The sequence below is a fragment of the Scatophagus argus genome, chromosome 16, assembly GCF_020382885.2.
Source record: "Scatophagus argus isolate fScaArg1 chromosome 16, fScaArg1.pri, whole genome shotgun sequence".
Taxonomy (NCBI): domain Eukaryota; kingdom Metazoa; phylum Chordata; class Actinopteri; family Scatophagidae; genus Scatophagus; species Scatophagus argus.
This window is the reverse complement of record NC_058508.1, coordinates 4,735,887-4,761,760: the sequence shown is the minus strand read 5'-3', so window position 1 is coordinate 4,761,760 and position 25,874 is coordinate 4,735,887. Positions and strand designations below refer to the sequence as shown.

At 40.1% G+C, this 25,874-nt stretch overlaps 4 protein-coding genes across 7 annotated transcripts; 1 reads left to right on the top strand and 3 right to left on the bottom strand.

Moving 5' to 3' along the window:
* Nucleotides 1-888: 888 nt before the first annotated feature.
* Nucleotides 889-9,121, bottom strand: nat15 (N-acetyltransferase 15 (GCN5-related, putative)). Of its 4 annotated transcripts, none has more exons than XR_006845651.1 (8): nt 8,760-9,118; nt 7,512-7,627; nt 7,073-7,202; nt 6,098-6,194; nt 5,172-5,406; nt 4,819-4,984; nt 4,124-4,664; nt 889-3,940 (listed from the first exon to the last, which is right to left on the bottom strand). XR_006845651.1 is itself a non-coding variant. In XM_046415213.1 (7 exons), the coding sequence occupies exons 2-6, from the start codon at nt 7,619-7,621 to the stop codon at nt 4,828-4,830; spliced, it is 729 nt and encodes a 242-aa protein (XP_046271169.1). In that variant the 5' UTR covers nt 7,622-7,688; nt 8,760-9,121; the 3' UTR covers nt 889-4,664; nt 4,819-4,827. The 4 variants fall into 4 exon arrangements, 2 of the variants coding, with proteins under 2 accessions (XP_046271169.1, XP_046271168.1); XR_006845652.1 differs by having other exon boundaries at nt 889-2,212; XM_046415213.1 differs by having other exon boundaries at nt 889-4,664; nt 7,512-7,688; nt 8,760-9,121.
* Nucleotides 9,122-11,429: 2,308 nt separating this feature from the next.
* dnase1 (deoxyribonuclease I) lies at nt 11,430-15,578 on the top strand. The gene is made up of 9 exons (XM_046415211.1): nt 11,430-11,563; nt 12,145-12,283; nt 12,777-12,865; nt 13,054-13,137; nt 13,893-14,008; nt 14,214-14,326; nt 14,460-14,614; nt 14,708-14,801; nt 15,398-15,578. Exons 2-9 carry the CDS (start codon nt 12,146-12,148, stop codon nt 15,446-15,448), a joined length of 840 nt encoding a protein of 279 aa, XP_046271167.1. The 5' UTR covers nt 11,430-11,563; nt 12,145; the 3' UTR covers nt 15,449-15,578.
* Nucleotides 15,579-15,870: 292 nt separating this feature from the next.
* On the bottom strand, nt 15,871-19,577 carry LOC124073176 (enoyl-CoA delta isomerase 1, mitochondrial-like). Its single transcript, XM_046415210.1, has 7 exons — nt 19,431-19,577; nt 18,354-18,479; nt 17,973-18,100; nt 17,579-17,725; nt 17,079-17,200; nt 16,613-16,791; nt 15,871-16,267 (listed from the first exon to the last, which is right to left on the bottom strand). Exons 1-7 carry the CDS (start codon nt 19,471-19,473, stop codon nt 16,101-16,103), a joined length of 912 nt encoding a protein of 303 aa, XP_046271166.1. The 5' UTR covers nt 19,474-19,577; the 3' UTR covers nt 15,871-16,100.
* Nucleotides 19,578-20,269: 692 nt separating this feature from the next.
* On the bottom strand, nt 20,270-24,422 carry LOC124073532 (enoyl-CoA delta isomerase 1, mitochondrial-like). The gene is made up of 7 exons (XM_046415817.1): nt 24,417-24,422; nt 24,115-24,268; nt 22,337-22,464; nt 21,935-22,081; nt 21,691-21,812; nt 21,368-21,546; nt 20,270-20,826 (listed from the first exon to the last, which is right to left on the bottom strand). The coding sequence occupies exons 1-7, from the start codon at nt 24,420-24,422 to the stop codon at nt 20,660-20,662; spliced, it is 903 nt and encodes a 300-aa protein (XP_046271773.1). The 3' UTR covers nt 20,270-20,659.
* Nucleotides 24,423-25,874: the final 1,452 nt, after the last annotated feature.

The following is a 25,874-nucleotide window of genomic DNA, read 5'->3' as shown; positions in this document are numbered from 1 at the left end:
GTGTTACTTTGGGAAAAGAGACAGTGGGAGTAAAGGTACTGAGATTTTAACAAAGGGTGAGTCTGAGATTTCCCATTTTGCCCTTCATATGCACAGAGGTTAAGCAAAAACAAACAAATCACATCATGAAAAAATTACTTATTCATCACAGCAACACCACCAAGGCGAGTTGTATTAGATTAAATTCCAAAAAGCATCAGCTATAAAATTGGCTTGGCACACACTATTTTAATACATGCAACAAATCAAATAAAAATAAAGAGCACTCTAAAGGGACCAAATTATCTTTGCCTATCTACTCATCAAAGAGTGAGGAAAACTGCACTGACAAAGCCAAAGCATTCTCACAAGATAAAACTGACCAACCATTTCTGGTTTGCAGTCATTTCTATTTCAACATGGACCCCTGAAACCCACTTTGCGGCACACTGCAGACACATTTGGTAATAAATGCCACTGACTGAGAGCACGCAATGATACAATCATTATCTGGTCGCCTTCTTCTCACTCTCTTGTCCTTGACTGAAAACACTGACTGAAATGAAGTTACAGTACAGCTGGCATGTGCACAAACAGACCCCCACAAAGCCCCTGTCATTTTCCCCTCAGACTTCTCTGTGTTTGTCATGCATAACAGTGGCTCTGCGTAATGCTGGCACAGCTCTGGTGTTAAATATCGCTATCGCTTTGGTCAATAAGCATGTGATGTGATGTGATGTGATGCGAGCAGTGGGCCCAGGCACACACACTGAGGCAGTTATTATTATATATAAACATAATAGGAAAATATCAAAGTAATATTTGAAAAAAAAAATCCCATTTTCCCAGCTGTAACCAATTATACATACATTATCAAGAGCAGACTGTGAAAACTGATCACATGCCATATCACATTCAGCTGTTTATCAGCTATTTATTTGATGAAATTTGTCAAGGAAAATAAGTTACAGGCAACCAGCAAAATGATATAAAACAAAGTTTGTTATGTTACAAAGTTGAAACTTTGAACTTGAAACTGAATGACAAATGACATTAACATCATTATGCACAGAAAATATGGCTGATCTGACTATCCCCACCTCCAGAAAAATGTGAATTCAACCCAGAAAAGAACACACTGACCACATATCTGTGCAGCCTAAAGACACACAGATAGATATGACTAATATGGATATCTTGCTGCTGCTATTCTATGCATGTCCCTGCAGTTGCAGTACAGTTGGAGACTGGCTAGCATGATGTTCTCATGACACAAGTTGACTACTATGGTGACTGAGCATTAATGATGGTCTTGGGTGCCTGTGACTGTGGGTCAGTACCACAACAATGGCTGCTACAGTTGTGCACCACAAATGATTCTCTTGGTCTTTTAAAAACAGATTAGTACAGAATAGACTTTTTTATGTGTATGTGTGGAAATAAACACCACTCTAATGTACAGTTTTGATAATGGACATTTCCCAAAGAATGATGAGACATTTTAATTTTGCAGTTGTACATGCACCAAATCAGCAAAAACAGATTTACTACTAAGTACAGACATGACCTTTATTTCTCCTTTTAAATAAATGTGTGTCGTTTGCCACAGAGGAATACTGGAAGTTGACTGCTGCTCTACGGTTAATGACGAGTGACATTACAAGAGGCTCAAAGATTTGAACCTGGTAGAATAAAACAAATCCACTGGCCTCGCTGCATCAGCTAAATAACAACAAAACAACAACCCATTTGTTTCTTTTTTTTTTGTAACACATTTTTCAAACCATATCATATGCAGAAAGGCCTTCATGGTCCTGGACCAAGCACACCCCCCTCATATGCACTCAGTATTAAAAATGAATGAGGGTTAATGAGAAAATCAACCAATTTTTTTCCATTCCCTGGAAGCACTTAAGAGGTTCTTGAGATGCACTGTTTTCAGCAGGATGCTGATGCTGCTAATGCACCTGTGAGGCACCAGATATTCTAGGTGATAAGGATATAATGAACAGAACAGTTTTTTTTTGTTTTGTTTTGTATTTTTTTTTTTTTTACAATATATTTAAGTGGGCACTCCACTGGTATTACACATGAAGTGTATCAGTATAATCATCAGGGCGTACCATCCAGCCTTTGAAAACAGTTGTATCATGTCTGCTGTGGATGGGGGAAATAACCCTGACAATGTCATATCTCTTGGGCATTGGAAAAAGACAGCACTGACACTGGGAGTCTGAAAGACATATGTGTTTAACAGTTAGGGCAGGTCTAACAAAGATCATTTCAAGTTGCATTATGGGTAGAGTAGGATCCAGTGTTTTTGAAGATTGACTCACACTTTGATTTTGAAAGGCCTGACTTTAACATAAACAGAAATTAGCAAACAAACTGTGGCACAAACAAGTGTTTTTTTGGGACATTCAACAGCTTTCCCAGTCTTTTGGTGCTCCTGTACCAACTTGTTGAGGACATGTTGTTGGCATCAAATTTAGAATAGACGGGTATTTACACACATCAATGAAGTTGATGAGGTAAAGCATAAAATACACTGTCCGTTTTCCATTGAGTTTATGTCATTCTGTCAAACATTCTGTTTATTAATATCTTGCACAGGGTCCCAACCTTTTGGAATCATGGTTGTAAAAATGAGGATATCTCAGTCTTTGGTGCTTTGATATGGTGTGACCTTTGTTTTTTGAACACAGTCTCTGTCTAAAGTATTACCAAATTCATGGAAATACAAAGTTAATCCATTGGTGTGCCCCTTTAAGACAAACAGCTGAAACCATGGCATTTTGTGAATGGAAACAAGGCTCTGGTTTATGACAATGTATTATGATGAAAACGTTACAACAATGTAAAACAGTCACACAGTAGGGGTGGTCACACTGACTCAGTCTTTACAATCAATCAAAAAATGAAACATGTTTATTGCATACACAACATCTGAAATTTACTTGAGTTACCTTCCCAGAGCTGGTAAAGTGAAAAAAGTTCACCTGGTAACTATAAATGCACATTTCACACAGTTCCCTTACTTTTTTCAGTGCTGTTATCATGTATAAAATCTAGGATTTGCTCACTGATACACTGACGCTGATATATTGGATCAGGTTTATAATTCATTACGAAGTGCAACAATATGCAGTAAAATTGTTACTCACTGACAAAGTTACCAGTCAAGGGTGAATTTTGCTAATTTGTCTTTCCATTGACAGATCAGATCAACATTTGGCACTTGCTGGTCACTAATTTCTGACTCTGTGTCCACACACACACACACACACGTGTACATATGTATGTATATATATATATATGTATACGTGTGTGTGTGTGTGTGTGTCTGTGTACTTGCTTTTTCTTATTTCTTTTAAAGGCCAACATAAAAATCTAATCTGGGCCTTGTTTTAAAATCTGGACAAACAAATAGACATTTCTCTACATTAGCAGCATTTTTACAGCCACAGAGCAGACAGACAGGCATTTAAAATATCTAAAATAAGGACCAGAGCAACTCCCCTTTACACTTTTATGTATGAGCAACATTTGGAAACAATGTAGATAGGCCATTCTGCTTGGAGTTCTGATGATAGTTGTTTTTGTAAGACCTTCAAACAGCACTGCATAATAAGTGAAGTGTCTCTAAACTCTGCGTCGCAGGAAGTATTGAGTAACATACTAGAACATGTGCACATGTTTCTGTACTGATGTCACCAGTATAATTACTGAAAAAAGACAATCAGACAACTCCATGAATATTCAAAAGGGAAGAACCTCTTTTGAAAACTCCAGTTGCTACTAAATATGGCCATCTACAATCAGCCATCTACATTGTGTACTGCGTATATTTAGCCTTATTCTAGTCTACTAGCCTATCAACATAGCTAGAATCACAGCCCAATTAAATTTAACTTGTTCTTGAGTCTTTATTTCACAAGCTGGAATTGACTCTGGATTCAGTCTATAATCAAAAAGGGGGACAGGATGGGTTATATTCCAACTAGACCTATGAACAGCATAGAATAGACATACATATTGAGAGAAATTTATATATTAGCTTAGTATATACAATATAGAAACAGTGTACATAGTCTCTGTGACAGTGGTGGACAAGATGAGGAAAGAAAGATAAGCAGAGTCGAACCTTTAGTCTCTGTAGGGATGCCAGCGTGTGTGTGTTACACCTCTTTCACACCTGTGTTCACCATCTGCGTGGGTCAGCGTGGTTTATCTGGACCAGGTCCTCCGCTTTGCTCTGCTGCCCGGGTTGAATGCGGTTCTAGCACTGCTTGACTTTGGTATGGCTGTTTAAACACTAGTCACTATATAACAACTATGGGACAGTGAAGCATAAACACGATAGTATAGTCAGTGAATAATTAAAAGAAATGGCATAGTTTAACCAAATCACACAGTCCATCGATGTGAAAACTAAGCTTGCACTTTGATTGATTAAATGCAACAACCCTGTTTAGAACTGAGCCGAGAAGTACAGCTGCAGACCTGGATCTAGTGTGAACAATGATGTACTGAATCTGGAATAATATTCTAATATGCGAATGGTGAAAAGCAGGTTGAATCTGCGTCGCCGCATCAAAGACAGGGCGTGGAAGGCCATATGAGACGGGGTGTGAGAGTGTGCGTGTACATCTTGGTGTGTACAGGGGAAGACTGATGAGAAATTCCTAAAAAGAGAAAGAGAGAAGGAGAAAGAGAAAGAGAGAGAGGGAGGGAGAGGAGAAGAGAGAAGGGAAAAAGAGAAAATCAGACATCTGCTAATGGACAGAAATAGTTATGGTACTAGCTACTCAAATAAGCTCCTGCCGCCACAACACCCACCACGTTGTGTCACATTGTTCTGCTGTACTGTATGCCGGTCTTGGAGGCGATGTTGGACCAGGGCAGCAGAGAGCGCAGCAGGGATTGGGCCTGTCGGTACAACCTCTGAGGGATGGAGCAGGGGCTCAGGCTCGCAAGGGTTGAACCGATGTGCTGGATATAGTCAGTGGGACGGGAAGTTAAGGAAAATCTAGAAAAATGGCACATTTATGTTTGGTTTGTCTATTTAGTATCTCAGCATAACAACTCCTCTCATTAAGATGCTGAAGATTCTACAATACAGAGTGAGATATGAAAACAAACTGTCCAATAAACAATATTAAATTTCTTTTCCTGCTTCCACAAAAGGATATAATATTGTCCAGGGTGGATGACCCCCATTGATGTAGAGCACATATGTGAATCCATCTTTGAGGACGCCTCGTATGGAATAGTAGTAGGGCAGGTAGTGGTGCTGCCTGAAGTCCCTGTTCTCATAGAAGTGGATGGCAGTGTTGTTGGTGGTGAGGACGTGTAGGTAGATTGCCTTACAGTGGTCCTGCGCTGTCGTTGAGATGTGCTCCTTCAAACTGTCCAGCAGTAAGGAGCCTGAATGGTTTAAAGGTGGGTTACAGTAAATGCAGTGATTAAGCAATAACAAGATCTATTAATGCTGCACAAAAGGACAATGTTGTGTGTATTTTTAGCACAAATACCTTCAAGAATATTATTGAGGACATCGCAATTCAAATGAATTATGAATGTTTGTCATTTATAGGTCATTGTTACAAGTAGGGATGTGTGCGACTAGCCGTTTAAATGCTGCTTCCCTCGCCAGAAATATCAGAAATACTAGTTGGTTATTAAACTAATTATTATTATTCAATTAGTGTGCATGTAGGAGCCACTGTATAAACTGTATGTTGTTCCATCAGGTGGCCTTTTTGTGCTTTAGGTCATTTACATGTATGGGGATTTATGGAAAATGGTTATGGATTCTTGCATGTAAGTTGTTGACGGACATCAACAGTGAGAAATACATCAAAGACAAGGAGCAGAAGTCGGACTCTATGGTGAGTTTATCAGTTATTAACCTGTCTGTGTTGCCTCCAGTAGCTTAAGTTCAGGCTTAGCTGCCTTTACCTCTGGATTAGGGTAAAGGGTGGTGCTTTAGCTACTAGTGGTGATAGTTAAGATTATGAAAAGTGTCCAGGTAATGGATATGAGTCAATGCAATGTCCTCCAAAGTGTCAAAGCAAGTCACTGTGTGAGAGAGTTTCTGGGAAAAGGGGATCAGTACCTATGCCATGTTTCCTGAATTCTTTGACCACTCCCAGGCTGAGGATGTAGGCTACCTGTGTGTCCACAGGGAAACTGGAGGCCAGGATGTCTCCATCCTAACACACACACACACACATTTACACACAAAGACAGAGAGATAATAATGGATTAAAATCACACAATAGGAACTCTAGGAACACAAAATAGATTGTAAAAACTAAATTTGGTTCTTTATCGAATTCAAACATATCACTTAAAAAGATCTTTCAGTTTGGTAATTTGATGTTACTCTGTGTTCATATTTGCCTAGGCAAATTACCCACCAGGAAGGCACTTTCCAAAATGCAAATACTCCTTAAAAAGGAAAATTAAGTTTTATCCGCAAGCACTCCTGAGTGAACAGCTTTCAAAAAACTACCGCCTAAAGTGAGAAGAGATTTCAGCCCATTAAATAAACTGAATCTCCTGTATTTTGTTACTGCACATCTGACAAGTTTCCTATTGTTTTAGGATAGGACTTAGACCCTTTCCCGTAATGTTCTAGTGCCACTTCATACAGCTTGTTACAGACAGTATACATTTACAAATACCCACGTTCAAAGCACAGCAGCACAAGGCTTATCACATTCATTTATACGAGAAGAAGAAAAACATTCTTTCTTTAGTGTTCCTCCTTGTTTATGTTTCTCAAAATGAAAAGACCAGTTAGTTAGCAGCAGCCCTCCCATCATCAGCTTCTTTCTCCTCACCTTAGTATCCATTATATGGTACTCTGGTTTCATGACAGAGGACAGAGTGTAACTCAGTCAAGGGCATGTGGATCATCTAATTAGGAGACTAAAAACAGACTGTACTATGTCTATGTGTTCCACTTAAGACATTTTCCAAATTACAGCTGAGCGATTAACACACTCAGTGACACCATCGAAGGATACACTTTGTAAAATCCCAGTGTTTTGTGTAAGTGACTGCGTAACCAAGCTGATCGCTGTACCTCTTTGTGTACTTTGGTCCGGCCTTTGATTTCAGCCACAATCATTCCCACGATGCCTCCTCTGAAGGTGGCAGCGAGGGAGAAAAACTTCTTGTTGGAGGTGATGTCCTGATACCATGAGTCTGGGTACCTGCAGCCAGAGGACAGAAACGTTACCATTCATGCAACAAATCTGTTCCCCCATATCGACATATACCGGAGTTGAAGTGCACGTCTCCCTGATACTGAACTACACTACAGGAAGAGAGGGGCTTAATGAGCTCAGTAATGCATACTTTAGAGCTACATAATTTTTTTTGTTTCCCAATAAATTATGCACACATGTTCATCGACAGCTTTAAAGGGGTACAATTATACTATCCAAATTCTGATTTGAACGCAAGATACTTCAACCCTAACAAACAGCATCACTGGTACACTGACTGAATACGACTCTTACTCAATTGGGAACCAATCACCGCAGAGCAGCTTGACCTTCTCTATGTCATCGTGGCAGAGGAAGCGGAGCTGGACTTCACTGAGGGCTGTGGGAGGCACCACGTCACTCATTCACACCTGCAGGGACCGACAGAGTGCACAGACAGGTTTGGTCAGTCCCAGTGTCAACAACATCGACCTAAATCGACAAATAAGAGATCAGGGCGAGCGAGGTTTGTTTTTCAAAAATGTGACAGAGCGACAGTGAGTTGTAAATTCAGCGAAGAGGGGTCATTTATACTCAAAAGAATCCAATGTAGATTATGCACAGGTTTGAGAGTAACACCTTTAAGACAGTGAAGGTTTTCAAACAGCACCAAAAATGCTATCTAATTTAGCAACCACAGCTGGAGTTCTAACAAAGCTTGACACTTTCCAATAGGGTTCACTAGTTTGGTTTATTTTGAAAAAAACAAGATACAGGCTAGCTGCTCTCCATCATTGTGCGGGCTTCTCCCTCCCTCATACCACACTTTCAATAATGTGGGAGTGTGTATGTGTGTATTCACTTTACCTCTGCAGGTTGACAGTGCTGAGAAGTGTTTTCACTTTTTAGAAACATTATTTGCAGCCTTAATCTGTACTGACGACTGCATTTGGATTGACAGAATGGCTGCAATTAACCATTTTTGCATCAATTAGTTTCAACCTTTTTTTTGTTTTTATTCGTTGATTGCTAGGTCTATAAAGCACTAACAGATGTCATTGAAAATTACATTTAATTTATGGAGTTAAATAGTTGATGAATTCAGTTCATGAATATCCTTTGACATCATAGTGAACACAGACAACGTTGCATGTTTGTAGAGATGTGGAGGATGCATTACGTCCATTTAGTCTTGGTAACGAGCTGCTACAAACAGCTATAAACCTCACTTCATTACTGCTGACTACATTAAGTATTTATACGAAGCGAACATGTCTCATTCAATTACCCAGCTTACTCTGCAGACGTTAACAGAAACATACTTATACTATTCTCATTAGTTGATTTTGTTAGATCCAGCTAAAGCTTTATGGAAAAAAGTATTCTTCACTCTGCAGGTATTAACAGAATAGCAAAGTAATCACTCAGGTAATCAAAAGACAACCGATAAAATGTGGTGTACTGATAAAGTAAGCTTTTGCAAATGTAACAGCCTCCTTCTCATTAGCATACAAGCTAAACTTAGCTACCGCTAGCTAACGTTTTGCTGTTAGGCTAACGTACCTTGTTTCAACACTCAGACCGGAGGAAAGTGAAGAAGAATTATATCCCTTGGGTATCAATCGATACAGTCACTACGCCGGACAAAGCATGATAAAACACCAGTCTATTCCCAATTCACAAGACCGTTTCATTACTGTACCAGCGCTACACAGGCTGCTAGGCTAGCCAGAGCTCTCACTGCTTTGGTAATTAGGTAACAGCTGGATGTTTTCTTCCTGTTTGTCACTGCTGCTACACGAATGACGTCTCGCTAAGCGTTTTCTTCGAGTGATTAGCCGTTTGGTATTAAACATATTAGCGCTTTGTTGCCACCTACTGGCCTGAAGTGTGGACTATAGAGAATCTACTCGCTTGTCCTGTTTCCAAGGAACAACTAGCTAGCATCATTACTGTGTCCCTCCCTGTTTTACGTCATAGTAAAGTTTAACTCAGTTTAATAGTGCATTTTTGAGAGGTGCCGGAAATGAAGCCTTACCCCTAAACAAACTGTACACATCACGTACAGATGTTATAACAAAAACATAAAGAAAAAATGTGAAAATGTGAGACTGTGATGTTGTGGCAGACTAAGGCTCATAAAGAAAAGGCAAACAAAGCAAAAGAAAAAGGGCTAAAGTGAGATCAACCTACCATGCAGTAAAATGATCATGAATTTAATCACATTATTTGAACAATATGACCATTTCAGCGCCTTGTCACTCTCTGTTCTCACTATTTCTTGTTTTCTTAACACACTGACTCTGATCTCTCGGCTAATGTTCTCTTGTACCACAAACTGCTCAAACCTGCAGTGGATTTGAAAATCTTTACATGCAAAAGAAAAAAGAACATGAATGAAAAAGAACTGCAATGAAAACAACATATGCACTTTTGTTGGTTGTATACTTATTATTGGTTTTAGTTTTGTTCAGTTGTTTTTTTTCTTTTACTAGAAGACATATTTTGGCATGAATACCATGTAAACGTGGCTTAACACGGCAAAAAGTTTCCATCACACATAACCTTAAATCAACTCTGCTTATCATGAAGTCAGCCATCTGTAGTCTTCTCATTGCCACTGCAAATACTGCAGGTAAAAATAGCCTCTACTGATCTCATGCATTGACCAGTGCAAATGGTGACATATAAACATACTAAAAAGAATAACATTTTAAAATACATGGAATCTAAAATTAATACTGTGATTTAAGGTTGATATTTTAAAAGTGAATTTTTGAAGGCATTTGAACACATCATGGCAGTACAAAAACCACACGGCATCTATCTATTGATCTATCTGTTTATATGTATGTGTGTGTGTGTGTGTGTGTGTGTCCTACATGAAAAGCAACAGTGATGAATGACACATGATGTCTGTATAAAAGTTAAGTGTAAACAATACAAATGCAATATATGCATGTAAACACATTTGTTTATAGTAAACAGTGACAGTGATGACCAGTATGTTAAAAACAGTATGTATTAAACCATAAATATATAATTTAGAATTTGTAGGTAAGTGTTCATGAGTGATGGCGTGTGAAAACAAACTGTTGTTGTGCCTGGTTGTGCTCTGCAGCGCCAACCTGAGGGTTAGAGACGTATTCTGTCTAGGAAAACAAAATCCACACTCTGACTCCCGGTACTCTCCACAGCCGACGGGCACAGCATAGACCCTCAGTCAGACCACTTCGGATTTTAGCCTGCAAATTACAGTTTAGACATTTTTCATTTCCAGCGTACCTGTGAAGTACTTAATGGGGAAATACAGGGTTTAAAAAAAAATGTATCAACAAATGAATTACACTCTAAGTACTCTTTAACAAACCCAGTACATATTAAGTAATCGAGGGGACTAACATGCTGAGTTTATATGTCCATTTACAATAGCTACGACAAAAGATTATTTGCATTCTGGGTATGAGAATTTTAGCTATGTTGGTGTTAGAGAGAATTATGCTAATGACAGGTGACTCTCTGCCATGGATGTACCCCTGATCTGTTCACAGATCTGATGTTCATAAGCCATCATCTGATGAAAGATTGAAATTTACATATTTTGTTTCCCGCTTAATGATAGTTATTGTGGACATAGACTGCGCTGGGTATTATTGACTCAGAACAAAACATGGTACATGCCGTATTACCAAATATTCACATTGTAATTACCTCCAAAAATCCCTGATGCATGTCTTTCAGCAAAGCAGAATATTGATAAGTCTGTCACTGAATTTAAGAACACACACTATGTTGTCCATTAAAGCTCAATAAAGCTTGTTTGGGAGTGAAAGAATGTATGTGACTCCTCAACTGTTTGACAGGACATAATACTTAATAAAGTATTTGCGCACCTATTTCTGGTGTTGCTGGAAGGTCATCCATGATTTATATGGGCAGCTGGGCTTAACTGTGAGGCCTTATTAATGTTTCCTTTTGTTACATAAATTGGATGTTACTAACACAGAATGCCATCAGATGATAAGCCTGGAAAATAAATGAAATCTGTGGCAAAACGACACACCCCTCTGCGTTTCTACTAATTCCTACTGAGACGGCCAAATCGTCACTTGCATATATATATATACATGAAACTGTTGTCAGAGTCAGACCACCATCACCTGTACCCTGCACCCCATCCACAGCACACCCTGCCTCTCCGCCCCTTCCCAGTCACATGCACATGCAGGTAAATAAAAACCTCCCGTGTGACACTATCCATGGTTTTGCTCAGAAGCTTCCTGGGATTCACACAAGCAAGCCTCTGTGCTCTGCTTACAACAGGCCTCCTCCTCCTCGTCTTCCCCCGCACAGACTCACGCGAGCAGGTAGATCAGCAGAACAAAGCCTACACTGTGAGGGATAAGCACATTTAGAAACTTTTTGTCTTGGTAATATGGATGAATTATTTAGTATAACAAAGCTATGAACCTGTTGGTTGCTTGGAATTGCAATTATTGGTGGCTGTGTAACACTGCAACATGTTTCTTTAAAGGCAAAGATTGTATCCTGTGTTACAATAGCATGTGGTTTTACTGACAAACAGTGTGGTCACCACTCTAGAGCTGCAGCTTTCCATTTGAATATTTTACAACCTTTGCCCAAGAGTCACTTCGTTCCAGCATAACCAGGGTAACAGGATAATATACTCTCCTCCAGGAGTAATGTTTTACGCAGTAGCCAGCATGACTGCTGCTTCTGCATAAAGTAGCACATCACATTTCAAGTTGCAGACTTGCAGTTAGATAAAGTGCCAGGAACAGGGATCGCGTTGTCATGTGTCCAGGAGTGCAGGTGTCCCGTCCGTCTCTCAGTCCCACACTAAGACAATATGTCACTAAAAAAAAAAAAAAGACTGGGGGAATCTGAAAAAGTCTGTTTTTTTGAATGTCTGAAATCTTTGACACAGGATGCGTTTGGTGTGTACTTCGGGTCTCTTTTTGGCCCTGCTGCATCTTTCCAACTCTCTGCTGCTGGGAGCCTTCAACATCAAGTCATTTGGAGACACGAAAGCCTCCAACACAACTCTGATGAACATCATCAGCAAGGTCTGAATCTGCTATTCCTGTTTTCTCCTGAGCTTGTATCTCAGCACCAGTACCCAAATATGAAATACAGCACAGACTAATATATTGTGCATAAGACTGTATGTGTATGCATTCCACAATTCCTGCTTTCATAATTTCTTTAAACTCTGAAAAAAACAAAAAACAAAGTCTTTGTATGTCCCCAGTACGTATCGCAAGGTTTCTGCTATAAATTTGTATTGTGCGAAACCGAGCTCAGTGAAAACCTGATTACATCACTATGACATCTGCTGGGTTATTTTGGCCGAGAAATACTAAGTACACTTACTACCTGGAACAATAAGAAGCACAGATGTGCAAACATAATTACGCAGGAAAAATAGATTTTACTGGGTTATCTCTTTATTTATTTTATTCTAGGAGAGCCATACTTCAATGAGCTACACTAGAAATTAGACATTGAGGTGAAAGAGAACTTAAATCAGATATATATATATCATTTCCTGTTTTTCAGATTGTCCACCGCTATGACATCATTCTTATCCAGGAGGTCAGGGACAGCGATCTGTCAGCAACCAAAAAACTCATGGAGCATGTCAACAAGTTAGACAAACTACACACGTTCACATAGCATCATGTTATTACACAGAATATGGTGTCCAAAACATGATTTGTACTGTGTAGTGAGGTGCTCAGCTTAAAATCACATTATGATGTATGATAAACAAAATTATGCTCTTCATATCTCTCTCTCTCTCTCTCTCTCTGTGTGTGTGTGTGTGTTTTCACAGAGGTTCTCAGTTCACATACGGTTACATCGTCAGCGAGCCTCTGGGTCGCAGCACTTACAAGGAGAGATATCTGTTCCTGTACAGGTACACTGTGAGGCAAAAGACAAAGCCATTAAAACAGCTTTTTGTAGAAATCCGCTGTAGAGACCCCACATCAGTTCACAGAAACAGAAAAGTTTCCGCTCTAAAGCATTATTTCCTTCAGCTCCACAGTAACTTTGTGTCCTGATTGTGAGGACGGTGGTCAGACAGAGGCCATGTAGCCAAACAGCATTGTTAAAATACTCCACTGCAAGTAAAAAGTCCCACTTTCAAAACCTTATTTAATTAAGAAAAAAAGTGCTATTAGCAAAATGTACATCACATTGTTATGGCTTGTGCTTATTGCTGAAAGCATTTAATGTTGTAGCTGGTCCCGGTGGAGCTAATTTCCAGTTAGGCAGTTTAATGTATCATATTTTATTATGGATGCTATGTATGTTTTGTATGTATCTCAATCTGAAAAGTAACAACAGTCATTAGTGAATTGCAGACATTCCTCTTAAATAAATGGTGCAGTAGAAGTTTTATGTTTCATCCATTCACATATGTAGAATTACACATTAGTGGCCAATAGAAGGCACAGAACTGACAGGACTGTAACTCAATGAGTGAAATATGTGACAACTGAGTTTTGGAAATGGTCCTGTGATGCTGTGAATTGCTGACTAATAGGCATCAGAGTTGATGGATCTTACCCGCTGTTAGAAAGCCTCTTCAAAAGCAAGGTTTTACAGGCAATAACTCAGTCAGGGAAGAAGCTGAACAACGTGTGTGTAAGTTGTATCTTTCCTCGTCAGGGTGCAGATGGTGTCCGTGGCTAAAAGCTACACCTATGATGATGGCTGCGAGCCCTGTGGGACAGACACTTTCAACAGAGAGCCCTTTACTGTCATGTTCTCCTCCAGATATACCGGTAGGCTGCTTTTTCACCTTCAGACACCAGAGCTGTAGATTTTCTCTTTCATTAGGTGATCAGCTGAGCTCTGAGACTTGTGTAGGATGAGACTATGAGGTCATGAGGTCTGTTGGTCACCAGTGCACCCTTTAAAAAAACTTGTTAACTTGAATTTAAAAGGCAAGAATGTCACTTTTCATTCCTTTCCTCCCTTGTTTTCCAGCTGTGAGGGACTTTGTTCTGATCCCCCAGCACACCTCTCCAGAATCCGCTGTGAAGGAAGTGAACTCCCTCTATGACGTGGTGGCTGACGTCCGCGCACGCTGGAACACCAACGTGAGTGTGACTCTACAAACGCACCCACACGCAAAATCACTTATGGATTACATAATAAGAAAAGGTAGAGCGCAAAGGATAACTGATGTTATTAAATATGAGATGGGGATGATACGATACAATCTCCCTGCAGGACATCATACTGCTGGGCGACTTCAACGCAGGCTGCAGTTATGTGACGGGCTCTGAATGGCAGCAGATCCGCCTCTTCACCGACAAGAGTTTCCACTGGCTGATCACTGATCAAGCCGACACTACAGTGTCACACACCAACTGCCCTTATGACAGGTGGACAGACACACACACACACACACACACACACACATGCAAACACATGCATATGAGGGCTCTGGGATTCCACCCTTGTTCCTGAATTTGCAGGATCGTGGTAACCACTGACATGATGAAAGGAGTGGTGCAGGGCAGCGCTCGGGTCTACAACTACATGACGGAATTAAATCTCAGCCAGAGTCTGGTAAAAACAAGTTTTGCTTTTTTTTGTTTTCTCTTCCATGATACAATTCACTTCTGACCTCCAGTGGTTAATGTTTCCACCTTGCAGCAGTGATGTAGGAGTCTAGTCAGGGTATGGTCTGTGCACTGTGGCTGACTGGTGCAACACCTTTGTTTGTTACCTTTGTTAGCTGGTTCGGTTGATTGTTAGGGTTAAGGTAAGAATATCTGACCTTTCATGCCTTTGCCATCCTGGCAAAATAGTATCTCAAGCCGGAGAGATCCCAGCAACAAGTTAAACTGGCTCTGTCCAAAGGTACAAGCAACTTTAAAGCTCACTGATTAACATGTTGTAACTAGTTTCATTCATTTTAAGGATTGTTATGTGCTGGACTATTTCAGCACCGATGCTAATTATGATGCTATTTTTTGGATGATGGGCTAAAACAAGCAAAACCACCAGTGTACTGTATGTAGGTCTTTATGATACTGCTGAGAAGGTAATCACCTGTGTTCTGTCTAACTGCATACACTCAAACAATTGTCTGTAGCCAGAGCTGGACTGACAACAAATCGCCATGGGGAAACTCTCTACAGTGTTTTCTGTATCCCTCTCAGGCCTTGGCTGTCAGTGACCACTTCCCTGTGGAGGTGAAGCTGATTGGCTAGACTCCTGCTGTCTGAATCACGACTCCAACAGCTGCAGGCCGCCAGGCTGAATCTGAATAATGATTATTCAGCGGAGGAACTCTCTCCAACAATGAATTACAATACCACAATAAACAAATCTTCCAAATTATTTCATTGCAAACTTGCTTATTGGAACAGGCATGTGGAAAACAAGTCTCTCAGCTCCAGAAAAGAGGTTGCTGATTTAACTGGGAATCCATTTCTACTTAAGAAAAGCAATTTCTCTGGAGTATCTGGGATGATGATTCTCAGACTGAAAGTACTGGCAGTTTGTTGAGTGACTGGGTACCGAATAGCAACCTTTTATTTTTGAATGAGACCTGAGACCTTTTTTTTTTTTTTTTTTAACCTCTTGAGATAAAGTAATGAAAAAATGAAAGTGACAATGACTGAGAACAATGTGATTTTGACCTTCATTCTTTAATCACACCAATCAACACGCTGAACACATTAACAGACCCATTTATATGGAAATTTCTGTCTAAAAGGCAGTTAGAAAAAGTGAATGTAGATAAATCTGTTAGACATGACAAAAGCTTTGCCCACTGTGGGCTACTGCACGCCAAGCTCACTGTCATTTCTTGTTATGGCTCTTATATGTGAGTGTGATTTTTTTGTTTCCCACTCTCCCTTAGCCCTTTCTCTTTTTAAGCATCTCCAGATACATGCCGAGCGACTTCTGAATGGAGTCTTTGGTGATGAAGTTGACAAAGTATTGGACGTCAGCCTCTCTGTTACACTTTAGCTTGTCGATGGTTGGCTTCCTGATCATGGACTTGCTGATCTGTCTGGCGTGGTCTGCAAAGTGAACAGATGGACAGTTAGCTCACAGATTCTACCAGTGGAGTTACTGGACCTCCAACCAAAGTATCAGATTCTGACCTATTTAAAACTTTTGTTAAGAAATCAGCACTTATTTGGTCAAAAGTGTAATAACTAGAAATAACTAATATTTTAATTGGTGCAGTATCTATATGGGAAGTCACAAAAAGGTTTGCTGTATCCGTTTAATTTCAGTCAGATGGCTGACATTGACATTAGTTATGCTATGATTTTGTTGAACAAGGTCTAAAATTATCAAATTGCTCCCCCCCAACACACTAGGTACAAATGAAAAAAAGTGCTACTTTGCGATTTACGTACCTGGAATAGCCAACCATTTGGTCATTGTCTGTGTGGCTGTGGTGAGGACCTCGTCTTCAGGTACCAGCTGGTCCACCAGTCCTATCTTCAGGGCCTCTGAAGGGTTGTAAAGCAGCCCTAACTCCAGAGCCATCTCTGTGGTTCGATGGCCCACTGTGTTCATCATGGTGTCCTTAAACCTGCACACAGCAGCACTACCTGTTTACCACAGTCAATCAGGTGAAAGCGACTGACCACAGCTGTCATGGGCGTTGTCATACAGGGTTGTGCTGACTGACAATCAGATTGTATATCGATGATCGAATGGGAGATTGGCAGTTGTTTTTTGGACCATTTTGCCAGGGGCAGAGCAGAGTGTGCACAGCTGCACATATTAATTGCGATCTGGTTCATCTTCAATCGGAAGATATTAAAATACAAACAATCAGCCAACCCCCTTGTCATATTCATATTAACAATTCCTTACCAAAAAGGTGCTACAATGCCGAGCTGCGTCTCATTAAGGCCGATGCTGTAGCGAGGGTTGTCCGCCATTATCCTGTAGTCACAGGCAATAGACATCAGGCAGCCTCCTGCAGGACTGGAACCCTGTGGAGGGAGCGAGGAGTTACACCCGGGACACACTACCTTGCCTCTGTCTCTGATATACTGTGGCTGGTTGCATGTGGTGTTGCTGCTGCCAGCCCTGTCTTTCTGCACTTAGTTTGCCTTTGGTAATGGCTATCAATAATGATGGTTAAGTAATTGTGGTTTACTGTCAGAGAGAGAGAGAGAGAAAGAGAGAGAGAGAGAGAGAGAGAGAGAGAGGTAAACAAAAGATGTTTAAACTTCTTCATGTCTCTAACATATTCTACACACACAGACACACACAGGTATTGGAGAGGTAGTGAAAGGTGTCATGTTCCTGATATCATGTAGTGTATCTGGAAGATGTCTGATCTTTTCATTTTTCTGATTTATACGTACATTGATTGCAGCAATAGTGATCATGTTGGAGCCATAGAGCTTCAGCCACATCTCCTGAACAGCTTTCCAGAACTCTGCGCAGTGCTCTGGACTCTTCCTGTACATCTCCATGATGTCCAGCCCGGCTGAAAACACCTTGGGTTGGCTCTACATTAAATCCATACACACATCGGGTAACCTATCAGTTTCTTCCGCAACATTTAAAAATTGTGTCATACAATCCAACATTAAAAGTGCTATCCTGACTGATTAAACAACATTCTAAAACATTAAAAAGTATGTCCTACGATGCAATTTGAAGCATTTTATAATACACTACCTCCCCTGTAACACGCACACAAAGCCAAAAGACCCATCTTAAACTGCAGCTTTAAACAATGAGGTTATACTGTACCGAGGTGATGATGAGGCCTCGGCAACTCTTATCCATCTCCAGCTTCTCTGTGGCGATGCAGAACTCTGTGAGGAAATCTAAACTGAGGCTGTTGACGGGTGGACTCTGCATGCGCATCAAAGCCACACCTGCAGAGAGACAGAGACCATGAACTAAAAGAATTCACCAAAAAAATTAATCAACAAATCAAAGACAAACATTTATGACTGCCAGAATTCTGTGCTCGTATGATTCAACTCGCTACACATTAGCCTCCTGCTAGGAGGAGAAAATGCTGTTTGGAACAGCCATGTCGTGATTTTACGGGTTTCATGTGAGAAAAAAGAAAGACGCAGATCAATAACAGTAAGAGAAAAAGAGGGATGATGGAAAAATGTTTACCTGTGTTCTGGTCGAAATCTACTTTTATCTTAGGTGAGGTGGAGTTGTTCCTCCGCTGAGTGACGAGGACAGGAGACACACACACTCTGCCATGACGGCTGCAGGAGGACTGCTGGGCAAGAAGACCTGCACACACACACACACACACACACACACACACACACACACAGTATTTGAAGAAAGCAACATCATGATTTAAATAATGTGTCTCGTCCTTGGCACGTATTTATCAAACTTTAAGAATTACACGTAAGAGTGCTTGAAAGAGTAAACTTTGGAAAAGTAAACTTTAAGAGCAGCTCTTATGTGACTACATGATTAATCCCATACATGATAAATGAGAACAGAAGTTTCAGTTCACAATTTCATTTCACTTACTGGCAAAAACAAGCGTAATTGTTATTTCAAATGACTGCAGTAACAATTAATATGTTAACAACAACCTAATACAGTTCTGAACAGATGGCTAATAGTAGTGGCTGAAATAATAAGGAAAGTGGAGCAGGAGAGAAATCCTGCTGCTGGTATAAACAGGATTTAGTAACACACTGAATGAAGATTTATGGAGAGTAGAGAAATCTAGTCAGTTTAACTCAGGTAAGTTTATGTCAGTTTATTGTTATTTCTGTCTCTTCGTGTCTCACATGTATTCCTGTTAAAGTGCAGCTTCATTTTAAAAGCATTTTTACGTCCTGGCTACTGCATAAATTTGAACAAAACAAATCAGTGTATAAATCACCATCAATCTATAACTGACATTAACTGGGTTTGAATTATTCTTTTACGCCTTCATTTTTCAGAACAAACTGGCCATGAGCTGACTGGCAGTGATAGCTAATGGCAGGTATAAGCTGATATAAACTTGGAGGGTTTATGTGTGACAGTTGGTGGCTAAAGGTAAAAAGCCCAGCAGTGACCTTTGATCCAGTTTCTGCAGAGCTCAGAGCTAACGCAGCTAACAGCCGGCGGAGACGAGATGACAGTTTTTAACTCAAACTACGTTAGAATAATTGTAAAAAACTGACGCGCACACCTACAATCAAATCGCAACAAAGTGCTTAATAGACGCAAACATACTTGACAGGCCACACTTGCTCCTCAATGCAGCCCTCAGTGCCATTGTTGAAACTGGTCGAACCGACTGCGCCACTGAACTTCTTCACGGAGTCGGAGTGGTAACCACCGTTTTAAAAGCATTAGCGCCACCTTGTGCTCCGGAGTGGGCTGCCGTTCTTACAGAGAGAGAGACGCACACTGAGAGGCGTGTGAAGGTGGTTGGTTCTCCATGCAATGTTTAATCTCTGATGTGAAAAATAATTGCACTTCCAAAATCACAGGTGGTGCTAAGAGAGTTATACAGGGCGTAGACAAAGATGTGTTTGGTAGTTATAGTTTTATAAACAGTTTGTAACAGAGAAAGGGAGGCATGATAGGAAACTCTTGGGACTGACAGGAGATCAGTACTCAGAGTATAGGGCATGGGAAGGAATGTAAGGCATAAAAAGGTGAGACAGATAGGAAATGGTGAGCTCATTTACAGTTTTTTAAGTCATGAGAAGCACCTTAAAGTCTGACAGTGATAGGGAGCCGATAAAGTGAAGCTGAAGTTAGTATAATATGGTCAGATTCTCTGGTTTTAGTTAGGAGTCTGGCTGGAAATGTCACTGGTTGGAAATTATTTGACAAAGGGATTCCCCAAAATGTGGAAATGTGTATAATTTGGGTAAGAGGTGAAAAATATAAAGAGAACAGGAGAAGACCGAAAACAGAGCTGTGAGGCATGCCATGTTTCTTAAAGGTAGTGCCAGTTATGGGTGATAAATGAACGATAGTTGGCATTGTAGGTCCCAGGCCACTGCTAAGATATTTATTAAGGTGGACTATACTTGTAAACATACTGTGTCAGTTTTTTGTTTTTTTTTACCAAAGAAAGGTCAGTGGCCACAAGGAAGTCATAGTATACAGACACAGTCTTCATCTCATCACTGCTAATAGGTTTAATAAATAAACATGATACATTCTCCACATTTCTGTTGGTAAAGATTTTTTTATCTTGACTGAATAAAACTGGCACCTGTTCAAGATAGATAACAAAAAATGTCCCAACAGCTTTGATGGGGCTGGACTCATCCACCTCCATCCTCTACCAATAACATGGAGTTTCCTCCACCTACAGGCACTGCTAGAAAAATCCACAGCCACTCCAATGTGCGCATTCTGGCACAGTCAACGTTGGCAACATCCACTGCAGCCTCCACTTGCACATTCCTGCAGACAGCTGCATCATGATGCCTCCACCTACTGGCTTATTCCTTTTTCCATTTAAGCATCTCAAGATAGAACCCAAGTGACTTCTGAATGGAGTCTTTGGTGATAAAACTGAGAAATTCTTGGATGTCAGCCTCTCTGTTAGACTTCAGCTTGTCGATGGTTGGCTTCCTCATCATGGACTTGATGTTGTGTCTGGCGTGGTCTGTAAAGTGAACAGATGGACATTCCAAATAGTGAAGTTAATACACCTATTTGTTCTTATTTTATTGCCTGTATTTTGAGCAGTGTTGGGTTTCTTTTCATTGTGTTTTATTCAGTGATTTAGTTCCTTGGGACAAAGTCTCATTAAGTGAGGGTCCTGATAAGTTAAGGTCTGTAGCAACCCAGACCATGTGCAACCACCCCCAACAGTGATGTCATGGTGTACCCAGGAGTACACTTTTACATTATCACGGAAAGATGATAACTTCTACTAAAGAAGGTCAGCAAAAACAAATTCATTCTTCAGTTAACTCATACATAACCATAACTAGGTATGATATCAAGCTAATGTCTATCAAATATTTCAGGATTGTAAGGTAAATCCAGCTAAAAATATTGAACAAGGAGGAGAATTAACAATGTAATTTTGCACTTTTGCTATAAAATGAGTTACTATTCTCTTTTCCAAGTGAACAAGTCCACCTCCAGAATGTTGCAAGTAGTATATTTTGTAACACAAATCTCCTATTCTATTAATGTACCTGGAATAGCCAACCATTTGGTCATTGTCTGTATGGCTGTGGTGACGATCTCGTCTTCAGGTACCAGCTGGTCCACCAGTCCTATCTTCAGGGCCTCTGAAGGGTTGTAAAGCAGCCCCAGCTTCAGAGATATCTCTGCATTTCGATGGCCCACTGTGTTCTTCATGGTGTCCCTAACCCTGCACACAGCAGCAGTAGTGGTTTACTACAATTAACAGTTACTTATTAGTTGTTTTATTCATTGTAAATATTAACATGATCATCACCATGAACATTACCACTGTCACACACTGTCAGGTGTTGCCATATTTATAATTCCTTACCAAAAAGGTGCTACAATGCCGAGCTGCGCCTCATTAAGGCCGATGTTGTAATGAGGGTTGTCCGCCATTATCCTGTAGTCACAGGCAATAGACATCAGGCAGCCTCCTGCAGGACTGGAACCCTGTGGAGGGAGCGATAACAGAGGTTTTAGAGTCATTTCAATAAAAATACTGGTGTTGTAGGTGGAAATATGAAAACCTCCTATGGGAGAGTGGGGAACTGGGGTGAGTCATTTATTCGTACGTTGATTGCAGCTATAGTGATCATGTTGGAGCTATAGAGCTTCAGCCACATCTCCTGAACAGCTTTGTAGAACTCTCTATAATGCTCTGGACTCTTCCTGTACATCTCCTTGAGGTCCAGCCCAGCTGAGAACGCCTTGGTTTTGCTCTGGATTTGAAGCAATACACACACACACACACACACACACACACACTAAGAGTAAATTGTCGTTTTCTGTTACAACATTTAAAAGTTGTCACACAGTCCAACAGTGACAGTGCTTGCACAACTGATTAAACAACATTCTAAAACATCAAAAAGTGAAGCATTTTATATATATCTACCCCCTCTGAAACACGCACACACACAAAGCCAAAAGATCCATCTTAAACTGCTGCTTTAAACGATGAGGTTATACTGTACCGAGGTGATGATGAGGCCTCGGCAACTCTTATCCATCTCCAGCTTCTCTGTGGCGGTGCAGAACTCTGTGAGGAAATCTAAACTGAGGCTGTTGACGGGTGGACTCTGCATGCGCATCAAAGCCACACCTGCAGAGAGACAGAGACCATGATCCTTAGCCTCAACATAAACTATCTACGGATTCATCCAAAAATGTAAAAAAGTTATATGAAAGGGTAGGAATTATTAGGTAATGACAACATGGTGTTTTGTAGTCAGTTAAGGAATGTGGACAAGGCCTTCAAGGCCAACAACAATATCTAATTTATATGGTACATGGCAAATCTGATACTAAATGCACATTTGCCTATTAAAGTCAAACTCAGGGTCTGGCTGTCTCTGGGTAGGTTAAGTAATGATGACAGCTGAAATTACACTGAATTACAGTCAAATTAGTTGTAATTTGCTCTTTCATTAGAGACAGGAAAAAACCATCATCAGTTACTTTAGCACACGTTATCACACAGAAGACACACTGATCTTTTTTCAGTATTCAGCTGACCCCAGGAAAGTTCAGTCACTGAATGACTTGTGAGGGTGAGGGAGCATCTTGAGTCGATAAAACTTGTGTCTTACTCCTGGCTCGTTAATGTGATTCATCTATGTGTTTGTGTGAATTAACTGATAGTTGCCAGCTTGAGAGTTCTGGTGTGACTGTTGTTGTTGTAAGTAAAATATTTAAGTTTCTTCTGGCGTTTTTGGGTGATAACAGGGTATCATCACCACTTTGGAGTGGAGTGGGGCAGACTCTGCAAAGCCAAGATCAAGGTCTAGTGCAAGCATGTCTGTGGTCTGGCCACTGGAAACACCTGTCTGTGGCTAAATGTGAATGAAGTGGATCTGAGACACTTGAAATGGCCTTTGTTGATGCAGTGTTTCTTGAGCTCTCTCCTCCTCTGATTTAGCTAACTGTTGCCAGCTTTAACACAAACTAGGAAAAATCATGCACACAAGACGAGCGTGCTATATATTTTCAACAACAATGTACGTAACCAACACATAAAAGTTCAAAAGTCTTAAAAATCAGACAAGTCCCACAGCAACACCACTCACAATAACTCTTCAGGAAGGCTAATGGAAACACAACAGAATGTGTTTTCTGAGCATTCAGCAACGTCGCCCGTCTTCTGTTGCTCCTGTCTCAACATGTTTGAAACATGCTGCTGGTATCAAATTCAGAATAAGCAGGTGTTTATAAAAATCAATGAAGCTGATGAAGTAAAAACATCAGATATATTGTCTTTGTACTGTTTTCAGCTGAGTATATGTCAAAAAAGGATTAGCAAATTATTACATTGTGTTTTATGTCTGTTTTACACTGTATCCCAACTTTTTTGGAAGTGATCGTATATCTGAAAACAGAGAGATAAATGTCTGTAAAGCAGGTTTTGAGACTTTTTAAATATACATATTGGTTGGTAAATGCCCTCAAGCATTCTCAAAATACAAAACAAATATTTATCATGGCTGCCATTCTTCTCCAACCGTCTGTATGACCCAACTTGTTACTCTTCAGCCACCTGCTGTAAGGGCAAAACTCCTAACACTAATGTCATGAATTTTACAATACATGAAACTTATGTGACTTCTGATATCCACTCCGGTGTCTGAATGAAAGAGCCCACCAATCCTCTGGGTTTCGTGTGTGAAAGGGTGCTTTAAAATTAAAGAGTGACAGATCAGTGAACAGTGAACAGAGAGAAAAAGAGGGATGATGGTGATGATGGAAAAATGTTTACCCCTTTTTTGGTCGAAATCTACTTTTATTTTAGGTGAGGTGGAGTTGTTCCTCCGCTGAGTGACAAGGACAGGAGACACACACACTCCGCCATGACGGCTGCAGGAGGACTGCTGGGAAAGAAGACCTGCACACACACACACACACACACAATACTACTATGTTGTCACTGCTATTAAATGATTAGTACAACACCATGATGTGGCTTAACTGTTGTCTTGTCCTTGGTAGATGCTTATCATACATCTAATACGTGACCACATGATAAATCCCATGTACGTTCTGAACAAAACCAAACCATACTGCCATACTGTTCAGTCGATCAATAGACTAAAAATACCATATTTTGAATTATACGGTACTGTACATCAGGGCTGAAACACACAATTAGTTTCATCATAATTTCATCTGCAGATTATTCTCTCCATTACTTGTTTCTAATCACCTGCTTCTATAAAAGTAGTAATAGAAAATGGAAGTTAACAGTAAAAACCAAAAAATCCATTGCAGTTTAGCAAAGCTGAAGCCCAAAGATGTTCAATTTTAAGTGACTATATTAATTGTTAAAATATTGCAGATAAATTTCCTGTCAATTAACTAAACAATCAACAGCTCTACTGTACATATTGCTTCAGATAACATACTATTCATCATAAGGAATGACATTCTTTACACTAAAATACCTGAATGAGGTGTGTGTTCACCTCAAAGACCTTGTCTTAACCAAAGAAGACCTGAAGCTCTTTTAAAAATAAAAGCACTCATAAAAGCAGAAAGTGTCCATGCATGCAGACATACCTGATAAGCTGTGCTTGTTCCTCAGTGCAGCTCTCAGTGCCATTTTGTCTTAATCAGACCAAGACAACAAACTGATGCTTCTGCAATGACAAGACTGGATAATATAGGCCAGCATCCATGGGCGGGACCATGACAGCAAAAACCAACAGCTTTGTTTAGTATGTTTATTTTCTGTGTGTGTGTGTGTAGGGTTTAAATATGTAATGAGCTAATACTAATGCAGTCAGTGATAACAGTGGTTATTACTTGGCCCATAAGTGGACCATATTTTTGTTTACTTTACAGAGCATTTTGGATTAGTTGTGAAGTTGCATGTAAATTGTGTCTTTTTGCAGAGCTTCTTTAGCAAGTCTGCCTACCTTACTTATCATGTGACTGTTCAGTGAGGATCAACCCCAGGAAATGCTGCTCATTCAATGATACATCCATCCATTGAGTTCTTTAGCTTTTCATACTTTAAGGGTGAAATATACGACACCAACTGGCAGTAGATATCAGCACCAGAATCTCAGACCAAAATCTGAATACACACTGTACACAAAACTTTAAAATAGCTCTTTAAGATTGTATATTAAAAATTTAAGAAAGAGCATTTTAAGAGTTTGAAGACATCCTGATCTTAATACTTTTATGACATGGATGTTAGTTAGCAAGGTGAAAAGTAATGATAAAGTCATGTTTTAGGTACTTGGCCTGACCTGCTTGAGAATCAGCTTAAAATGTAAAACAGTTTAAGTCCAATGTGTAATGCAGCCTATCGAGGATGAAATAGAGAGGAAGACAGAGAAAGCAGGAGTGAGATAGGTGTGTGTGTGTGTGTGTGTGTGTGTGTGTAAGTCACAGCCAAAGCGCAAGTGTGACCGCAGCAGAGAGACACTCCAGGCACTGAAGCTCCTCTCTATCAGTGAGTAAACATTATATATATCAAAAAAACAGACATGATGCGTTTGTGTGAATGTTTTT